The 10,734-nt window shown below is 27.7% G+C and overlaps 1 protein-coding gene and 1 long non-coding RNA gene across 2 annotated transcripts in view; one reads left to right on the forward strand and one right to left on the reverse strand.

The window, feature by feature from the left end:
• The window catches only part of LOC100801076 (sugar transporter ERD6-like 6), an 11,365-nt gene extending 6,706 nt beyond the window's left edge, over positions 1 to 4,659 (forward strand). Inside the window, exons 8-18 of the mRNA XM_003548839.4 lie at positions 509 to 573; positions 698 to 790; positions 880 to 960; positions 1,332 to 1,416; positions 1,796 to 1,842; positions 1,952 to 2,014; positions 2,118 to 2,177; positions 2,276 to 2,341; positions 2,432 to 2,491; positions 3,214 to 3,328; positions 4,101 to 4,659. Of these exons, the coding sequence (XP_003548887.1) occupies positions 509 to 573; positions 698 to 790; positions 880 to 960; positions 1,332 to 1,416; positions 1,796 to 1,842; positions 1,952 to 2,014; positions 2,118 to 2,177; positions 2,276 to 2,341; positions 2,432 to 2,491; positions 3,214 to 3,328; positions 4,101 to 4,216 (851 nt within the window). The 3' untranslated portion in view covers positions 4,217 to 4,659. The remainder of the gene's footprint in view (positions 1 to 508; positions 574 to 697; positions 791 to 879; positions 961 to 1,331; positions 1,417 to 1,795; positions 1,843 to 1,951; positions 2,015 to 2,117; positions 2,178 to 2,275; positions 2,342 to 2,431; positions 2,492 to 3,213; positions 3,329 to 4,100) is intronic.
• A 435-nt stretch (positions 4,660 to 5,094) lies between these two features.
• Positions 5,095 to 10,659, reverse strand: LOC100780172 (uncharacterized). Its single transcript, XR_005889047.1, has 3 exons — positions 6,592 to 10,659; positions 6,428 to 6,495; positions 5,095 to 5,408 (listed from the first exon to the last, which is right to left on the reverse strand). It is a non-coding gene; the product is annotated as an uncharacterized lncRNA (long non-coding RNA).
• Between the last annotated feature and the right edge of the window lie 75 nt (positions 10,660 to 10,734).

The raw sequence follows: 10,734 nt of genomic DNA on the forward strand, positions 1-10,734 counted from the left end.
ATTATTAAGCATAATAATTTTATTTTCCTATAAATAATATAATATAAAATATAATATATTTCCTTTTCTTTTCTTTTCTTCAATTAAAATAATCTTATTTATTTTCTTTTCTTCAAAAAAATATATTTTCTTGACTACGAATGTCAAGTAAGTGTAACCATAAGAGTTGGGATACTCATATACTGATCATTAGTTCATTTAGGTCCAATACGTATTGGCCCGTAAATATAAGGGGCCAGGTTGGATTAAGTCGGTTTTGGATGAAAAACAAGTTACATTTTCTTAATTTACATTTGCTTAATTCGCATAACTCGCGGTTGAATGAATTGGCATGCATATCAATGATTTTAAAAATATAAAAATATGAACAAAAAATTAAATAAATAAAATAATTAAACAAAAAGTTTAAAAAATTATGATTTTATTATTATTTTTTCTGAGTTATTATTTATTAATAAATTGATTCAATTTTATTCTCTCTCTCACCTTTTTATTTTTATTTTTGCAGGAATTATTCCCTGTGCAGTACTGATACCCGGGCTATATTTCATTCCAGAATCTCCTAGATGGTTGGTATGAATCGTATACGAAATAATAATAATAATAATAATAATAATAATAATAATAATAATAATAATAATTTTCCACTTATATTAATTTGTTACATCTTTTCTTCGTTTTTTTTCCTAATGTCTAGGCCGATATGGGGATGATAGAAAAGTTTGAAGCTTCTTTACAAACTTTACGAGGACCCAACGTTGATATTACAATGGAAGCACAAGAAATCCAGGTACTTTCGTTATCACACACAGATATGTCAAAAACCAATCACTCTTGACTTGGAGCAAACTTTTTAATGAGAGATATTTATCATGTTAGGGATCTTTGGTGTCGAATAACAAAGCAGATACTCTAAAGTTTGGAGATCTCACGAGGAGAAGATATTGGTTTCCTTTAATGGTATAAATTAATTATTCATTTTGGTGTTCTTCGATCCATTTTCCTCTCACCATTGTTTTTCTGTCTCTTGTTTGATTGATAAATTGAGGACATGTTTGGATAAGCATATTTAAAAGATTTTAAAAAAAATCTGCATAAATTAAAATCAACTTAAGTATAAGTTAATTTATACAAACTCTCTCATAATTTTTCTAAAAGATGAGAAAATTTCAACAAATTAATCTGTACATAAAGTTAATTTTAACTTACAGAAAATATATTTAATTTTTATTTTATTTTTTTCTCGTGGACATTCTTAGTTTTGAATGAACTTACCTAAATAATTCCTAAATCATTGTGACTTTTGGCAACTGAGTGCATGCATCATGCAGGTAGGTATCGGACTACTTGTGCTCCAACAGCTTTCTGGTATCAATGGTGTTTTTTTCTATTCTAGCAAGATATTTGCAAGTGCAGGTAATTAATCAGATAATTTTTTTATAGGCTCAAATATTTTTTGAAGTCTTATAATTTTGCATTTTTTCCTTACAAAATATTTTTTTTATTTTTAGTTCTTATAAATTATATTTGTTTTATTTTTCGTTATTATAACACTTTTCATTATTCAAAATATTAAGTGTTTTAAAGAATAAAAACAAAATAAACATGACTAAATACAGAAAAAATTTACAAAGACAAAAAAAACCTAAATTATTAGGACTAAAAAGATATTTAAACATTTTTTCTTTTAATTAATTGTCAATTTTTTATAATGCCAGGCTTTGTAAATTAGTTATTACTGGTAAGCAAACCCCTTTTAATGTGTTATGTGTCTTGAATTATGGTGGTATAACAGGAATTTCTTCCAGCGATGCTGCTACATTTGGACTTGGAGCTATGCAGGTCAAAATCTACACACGTTCTAGAATAATAGATATTGTCTTCACGTGAGTATCAAATTGTCAAACTTATTTTCATTGTTAATTTAACTTTCTTAATCTTACATATGCAGGTTGCAATTACTGGGATTGCTACTTCGTTGTTAGACAGAAGTGGAAGAAGGATGCTTCTAATAGTGAGTGTTAAAGTTAATTTGCTTCATATTAATATCGACCATGCATCACCTATTTATCTCTGAAAAAAATTGAAAAAGTTTAATTATTATTAATTTTTTGCAGCTATCCTCCTCCATAATGACACTTAGTCTCCTCCTTGTAGCTGCGGCATTCTATTTGGAGGTTGGTAATACTAATTATTAATTAATCACTAACATTTAAAGCTGATCTATTCAGCATTAACAACTTAATTAATAATGGAGTTGTTTTATTGAATCCAGGGTGTGGTAACAGATGATTCTAACGTTCATGAAGTATTGGCAATGCTCTCTGTTATGGGGCTTGTGGTATGATTTTATTGACTTAGCATGTTTCTTTCTTTTCGTGCTTCAAATTTTAAGTACTTTGTCATTTTGATTAAATATGTCTATGTTCAGGCTTTGGTCATTGGATTTTCTCTAGGCGTTGGACCAATACCCTGGATCATAATGTCTGAGGTATGCAGAAAGAATTATTTCCCCTTATAGAATTTAAATATGGTCATGGATCCTGTCTTTGTACTAATTAATGATCAGTTATACTAGCTATCATATTAGGATAGAGTCACTCTCCCTTTGCCTGGGAGAATAATGGATTTAGTGTAAAAAAAATTGTATTCGATTTTTACTACAAATAAAAATAATTTCTGATCCAAATAATGAGTTGGGAGGCAATCATGATCTATGATCTAGTATAAAAAAATATTAAAAATTGCACAAGACACTAAAAGAATAAAAAAAATCAAAATCCTTTTAAACATATGTCTCATTAAACAATATTATATGATACAGACCAATCATATTAATATGTTTTTAATTTACAAAATCGAGTTGTGACTATCACATGTTAATGAGTAGAAACCACATGGTCGATCTCGTACTTTATAATTTCTCCTCATTAAGGATCTAGTAGCAACAATATTTTTAGCATTGACATTTTGTTCACTTTTATCTTCCATTTTAAAAGTTTACAGTAATATTAATTATTATTTTATCAACTGTATCCAATTATCTTTCATTTTAACCATCATCGTTTGGTTTTAATACATAGAACTTCATTAGTAACAATTAAGTAAACTTAAAACTTCTAGCTAAGCATTTAAGAAACAAGTAACTAACAACTGCATGTGCATTAAATATAAACTGAGCAGCAACCTGATGATCGATCATGTGCATTTCAGATTCTTCCACCAAATATCAAAGGCTTTGCTGGCAGTGCAGCTACCTTTTTGAATTGGTTCACTGCATCTGTAATCACCATGACTGCAAATTTGCTCTTACATTGGAGCAGTTCAGGTCCTCTCTCCCTCTCTGTCTTTATTTATTCGATTGCCTGCATGCATGCTATTTAGATTACGAGTACTTGAAAGCCCTGCTACTTAATTATTAGTAAATGGAAATTCTCGCGGGATTTAATTATCGTGTATAGAATCTCGCAGATGAAGATTTCTTTTTCGTTGGGATGGGGATAAATATTTCTCATGGGCATGGTGGGGATGGATCCTGCCCCACCTCCAAAAAATTTCATAATTATTCTTATATTAATTATTATTTAATATTTTAAATGTTAAAATATTAAAGATTGAATTTATCCTAAGATTTATTGTGTATAGAATCTCTAAATGAAGATTTTTTTCCATTGAGATAGGGATCCTGGGATCCTTGTCCCCAAAATTATATAATTATTTTTATATTAATTATTATTTGATATTTTAAATATTAAAATATTAAAGGTTGATTTTATAGTTTGAAGTATTTATATTGTTATTGATCATTATGTTTGTATTATTTTAAATTAAACTTGTTGTTAATGTTTATTTATTTGAGTTTAAATATTATATTCATGGGATTTTATTTTTAATTTACTTTTATTAAAATTTAAAATTAATATTTTTTTTTATAAATTTTGGGGCCCCGCTGCAAGGACCCACGGGAATGGGAACAGAAGAAAATAATTTCCCACGACAAATATCGGAGACATAAATGGAAAATTAATTGGGGAGACTCTCAGCCCAGTTTAGAACCCTAATTATTAGTCTAAGGCCATGTAATTTCTTGTGGTGAACAGGAACATTTACAATCTACGCCATTTTTTCGGCCTTCACCGTTGCTTTTTCGTTACTTTGGGTTCCCGAGACCAAGGACAGAACACTGGAAGAAATTCAGGCATCCTTTATTAGATAAATTTAATTATATTGGATGCAATGATGCATGATTATTATGCTGATTATATTTATGAAGTAGGTTAATTTCGACGGTTACACATCCATCTTCGATTCCTTGTTAATGTATTTTTTAAATGTTACGAAGATTGGGATAGATAAATATGTAAGAGTAACGTTTATGTGCAGATATTCTTATTAGGAGACATGCTATTATTATGTTGAGTTTATGTACTCTAACTAAACATGTATAATGTGTTTGGAGGCGTGTTCTATGTTTATTCTATACGAGTATTATACATAAATCATTTTTATTTTAAATATTTTATATTAATAGTTTTTTATTTTTTTATTATATTATAAATTTTATTATATTTTTCTTTTTTGTTCTCTCTAAATGAAGGATAACATGGGACATGATTATCACGTTCTAGATAAGTAATTTTGAGAGAAATTATATAAGGGAGGAACAATTCTTACTTATATAATTTTAATTAATTATATATTCGTTCAACTTTTAGCAAATTATTTATTTGGTTTTTAATTTTTTTAATTGAACCTTTGAGCTTATATTTTTTTAATGAAGTTTCTGCTTTAAGGGCCTAATTATAAAATAAAAACAAACTCAAGGACCTAATGAAAAGAAAAAGTATAGAAATTTAATTAAAAATTGTCAAATATAAGGTTTAGGACCTGCAGATAATAATTAACCTAAAAGAAATTGTTATATTCAATTTATTTCCAATATAAGAAAATACTATATTAAACTGTTAAACAAAAAGGTTGTGAATTATTTGTTCCAGTTCAGAAGGCTAAGAAGAGTGTTTAACTAATCAATATTTCAAACTTTTAAGAAAGGTATACTTATTTTTCTCAAAATAAAAAAAATGGAGAAGAATGGGAAGGAACGAACAGTAAAATCATCATACGAAGAGTAGTCTAACTGTTAATTAGCTAGAATACTAGCTACAATATAATGGATATTAGAGACAACATATATATCTTTGATATCTCCTTCATATCTTAGGCCAAAGACGAATCAAAATATAATAAAGTTGAAGATGTAATAGATTAATCATTTTTTGAGTTCATTTGAGTCCAAGAAGGAAGCAATAATATGCTTGAGGCATCTATTGTAGACACAGGGTCGCTCCAGGTGAACCAGGTGACCAGCTTTCTTTATGCCTTCAAACGTTGTGCCATTCCCTAGTTGTCTGCAGTCATTGGATATATCAGACGTGTATGTTCATTACCATACTCTCAACAACTCTCTAATAAAGAAGAAAATGAATATCAGAATTAATATGTATAGGATGAGTATGTTTGTACATTAAAATTTTGTTTGAAAACTCCATTTTGTAGAAATAAGATTGAATAACTTTTATAAATTTAGTTTACATATTTAAAATTTAACCCAAACTTAATTAAGTTTACAAAATTTAATTTGAAGATGTCTTCTTTCTAATCTTTTCCGATAAAAGTATGATAGTCATTGATTGTTACGTGAATTTACTAATTCAGTATATTTTTTTTTTTTTACAAAAATATTTTTCATAATAGGTTAAATTACTCATTTGTTCCCTATGTTTCACGATTCTTATTTTTTTGATTTCTATAATTTGAAAGTGATGTTTTTAGTTCTTATAATTTACATTTTAATTTTCTTTTAGTCCCTATAATTTTGAGAGTGACATTTTTAATTCTTATAATTTTTATTTTAATTCTCTTTTAATCCCTATAGTTTGAAAGTAGTATTTTTAATTCATATATTATTTTAATTTCATTTTAGTCTTTATCATCAAAATATGAGTAATATTATCAATTATAATTAACTACAAAAATATTAACAAGTAATTCGTAATTAATTTATCGTAAGATAATTTGTAATAAAAAAATTAATAATTTATAACTAATAACTAATTTGTAGCTAATTATTTTTATATATTTTTTTTAGTAAGGATTAAAAGGTAATTAAAATATAAATTATATAGACTAAAAATATTACTTTTAAACTATAGGAACTAAAAGAGAATTAAAATACAAATTATAAGGACTAAAAAGAACACTTTTAAACTACATGAACTAAAAGAAAATTAAAATATAAATTATAAAAACTAAAAAAATCATTTTTCACACTGTAGAGATTAAAAATATAAAAATAATGAAACTATTGAGACTTTCATAATAAAATTTACTTATATACACACAACATTTGGTAAGTTTAGAGCCTTACTCTTTCATACTTTGGGCAAGCTCCAGTTTGAAAATTCGATCATTCTCTCCCCATAAAAGATGTATTCTCTGCAAGTAGCATGCATGAAGGTTAAGGTAAGAATGCACATCAGGACGTAGGAATTAATTTAGCACTTAGAGCGGTGCAAATTATTACTTAATTACCTGCGGAAAATTTGGGATTGTGACATCTCTGTTGGTAATTACTAAGCCCTCCAATAGCTCACTTCGCTCCTTCCTATTCGTGAACATCACCTGTAAATAATTCCTCATGGAAGACCATCGAAAGCAAAATTACTTCAGAAGTTATTACCTTTCAAATTAAGCTAGCTATTTTACCAACTTTCTAACTTGTATGTTTTATTCACAGAAAATGTTTACACTACTTCATACTTTTCAATCCACAACTGGCTCCTTTAAATGTAAATATAAAAATGAATAATAAAAAGGAAAAAAAAGTTGCATCTACTTCATAATTCACGACTGATTTAACTTTATTAGAAACTAAAGTTTGACACTTTTTTTTTTTAATAAAAGTTAAATAGTAAGGTTTTAAATTACAGTTGTGAAATGCTAAAAATTCTTGATATTGTGAATCATAATACTCAAAAATCTTGATATTAAAATTAATTGATTGAACACAAATAATTAATATATTTAAATTAAGATTGAAGTGTTTAAATTAAGATTGAATCATTTGAGTAATATTTAAGTTTCATCATTAATAAAAATAATTTTATTTTTAGTTAAATTTTACTCACTTGATCAAACTCTACATTAGTTAGAATTTTCCCCCTTAATAAATTGGATGATTAAGAAAGAAAAAAAATCTTTCATATTACAACCCTATTGCAATGATACCAAAATTAAAGCCTTGACAAAAAGAATATGGGGAAAGTAATTAAGATCAGGGCAGAGGGAGTGGGTGGCCCAAGGGGGCCACGACCACCCCACTTTTTCGATTTCTTCTCCAGTCCTATCCATAAATATAACATGGGTCTCCAATTTTTTAACTTATGTTTAATATTTTAAAATACTATTTTATTTTAAAATTAATATTTTATTTTTTGTTTGATATTATATTTAGTGCTTTCTCTTATATATTTCGGTAACTTTTTTTTTTGTTTTCGTCGACATTTAGTGTTTTTCTTTTTCTCTCTTCTCTCATTTTTATTGTCTATGCTAATATTGCTACACGTTATCACAAACAAGGTGTCACTAATTGCTAGTTCTTCTTATCACTTGCCGTCATTCATATCAAGGAACGACACCACTTGTTGTCTTTACTACACTTTGTTTGTCTCCTACTTCTCTTTTCTCCCATTTATCATTTATTTATTATTATTCTTATTTTTTATATTTATTGTGTGTGCTTTTATTTGTTAAATGCCAAGTTGTAATTTTTCTTTGTATTTAACTATTGGGTAGCGTTATTCTAGTTTCCATTTTCAGTTGAGATGATTTTGCTCTCCCTCCACTATGCATATATTATATGCATATATTATATTGTTGTTTCTTGTGCCTTAAGTTATTATTGACATTTTAACAATGAGTAGTTTAAAACATCGAATAATTTTTTGTCACAATTTGTTTAAATACTTTCAATCCCTTTGTGCATATCAGGATAACGTTTTTTTGTCTTCACTGCACACCTTTTTTTCTTTTTCAACAATAATTTTATTTTTGTCAATTTTTTTTGTAATGCTTTCATATAATGAAATTAATCATCTAATTGTACTAAATTTAATTGAAATATGTTGTGGTTAATTTCTATGTATTTTTAGGTTGAAAGAAGTTTAAGAAGAAAATTTTGTACTCATTTTATAAGAGGAAAGAAAGAGATAACGAAGAATTACAACCGCTCTCTAATACATTTGCTTACAATTTAGATACTAATGTTCAAAGTATTGTTGAAGAAAGAATAACCTAGAGTGTCAACCATAGAATAACTTGTCCAACCACTTACTTCTAAATTGAGGATTGAACGAGAAAAAATTAATATTGATACTTTGATACGTGATACGAGAAAACACCTATCAGTTTGAAATTATCATGCTAATCAACAAGATGGAATTAATTCGTAGAACGTATATAAAGTTTGGACCATATCAAATTTTTTTATGGATGTGTATCCACTTTCTGGTCAAGAAGATCATCCTTGTCGATTTCAAGCTTGTTGGTTTAGAAATTTTCCTTGGTTAGAGTATTCACTAGAAGGTGCATTCTTTTGTTTTCAATGTTATATATTTTCTAAAAAATCAAGTCCATTTACTTCGAAAGGATTTAAAAATTGAAAAAAGGTGAATAGTGGAATAGATTATGCATTTTATCTCATATGGGAAAGAATTCTAATTCACCTCATAATGTTCCTCTTAGATGTTTGAAGATTTTGAAAAGCAATCTTGCCATAGTGATAGTGTGTTATCTAAACAAAGTTCACAATAAATTTTGAATGATCGATTGCGTCTTAAAGCCTTTATAGATGTTGTTAGATGATTGGCATTTCAAGCTTGTGCTTTTAGAAAACATGATGAAAGTGTGGGATCTAGAACTGTGGTAACTTTCTTGAAATGATAAAGCTCTTGGCTTCTTATAATAAGGAAATAGATGAATTTGTCTTGGAAAATGCCCCTCAAATTGCAGGATAGACTTCACCCACTATCCAAAAAGATATTCTACATGTCTTTGCTCGGAAGGTGCAAGATGAAATTCCAAAAGAGATTGATAATACAAAATTTTGTTTAATTGTTGATGAAGTCCATGATGAATCTAAAAGAGAACAAATGGCTCTAGGTCTTAAATTTGTTGATAAGAATGAATATGTTAAAGACATTTTTTTGGATATGATACAAGTGCAAGATACTACATCATCCACTCTCAACATTCAAAATATTTATGGTCAAGGATATGATGGAGCTAGTAATATGCGTGGAGAATGGAATGATTTACAAGCCTTGATTCTTCAAGAATGTCCTTATGCATATTGTATACATTTTTTTTGCTCATCAATTGGAACTTTCTCTTGTTGCTTCAGCTAAAGAGGTAGTTGGTGTACATGTTTTTTTTTCAGAACTTGAATATGATTGTAAATGTTGTGTGTTCTTTTTGTAAACACAATGATGAGTTACAAGTTGCTTATGTAACTAAAATTTCTCATTTGGTCGCAAATGATGAGATTGAGACCGGAAAGGAAGCTAATCAAATTGGCACAATACAAAAATTTGGAGATACTAGATGGAGTTCTCATTTAAATTCAATTTGTAGTCTTTTACGCATGTATAATGCAACTATTTTAGTTCTTGATGAAGATTTAGCTGCTAAAGGATCTACTTCTGCTCAACGAGGTGATGCTACTTGTGCTTTGAAAGCATTGATTTCATTTGATTTTGTTTTTACTCTACATGTGATGAAAGAAACCATGGGATTTACTGATAAACTTTGTCAAGTTTTGCAGCAAAAATCTCAAGACATTTTGAATGCTATTTGTTTGGCTTCTAGCATAAAATCTTTAATTCAAGAGTTAAGAGATTCTAGTTGGGGTACACTTTTAGAAAAGTCACATCTTTTTACAATAAAGAAGCAATTCAAATTCCTTAAATGAGTGCTTCTTTTTCTGACATAATTTGATCTCGTCTTCAAAAGAATTTTGTGACAGCTGGACATCATTATTGTGTAGATATATTTAATATCACCATAGATTATTAGTTGAAAGAGTTGAATAGTAGATTATGTGAGTAAGCAACTAAACTTCTAAAATTGAGCACAACTTTAGATCCTAAAGATTCATTCAAGTTATTTAATGCTAGAGACATTTATACTCTTATTGAGAAATTCTACTTTTCAGAATTTTCTAACAAGAAAAAGATTCAATTGGAATATGAATTGCGACATTATGAATTTGATGTGCCCAAAGATGTCAACTTCCAAAGTTTGTCCACTATTGGTGTTATGTCAAAAATTAGCTGAGACTGGAAAATCAATTTGTTATCCTTTGGTTGACAAATTACTATGACTTGTTTTTGACTTTTCTTGTGTTAACAATAACCACAAAAGTGCCTTTTCAGTTATGAAAATCATAAAAACAAGGTTACACAATAAAATGGAAGATGATTTTCTCACTAATTACATGATTATTTATATTGAAAAACAGATTGTTGAAAAATTTATCACAAATATAATAATTGATTATTTTCCGTCTATGAAAAAAAGACAAAAACAACTTCAAAAGTGAAGGTTTATGTTCAATCTTTTTATTTTTTTTTATAATATTAACTATAGTTATATATTTTCTTGACCTTTTTCAAATTT

Source organism: Glycine max, chromosome 16 (assembly GCF_000004515.6).
Source record: "Glycine max cultivar Williams 82 chromosome 16, Glycine_max_v4.0, whole genome shotgun sequence".
Lineage (NCBI taxonomy): Eukaryota > Viridiplantae > Streptophyta > Magnoliopsida > Fabales > Fabaceae > Glycine > Glycine max.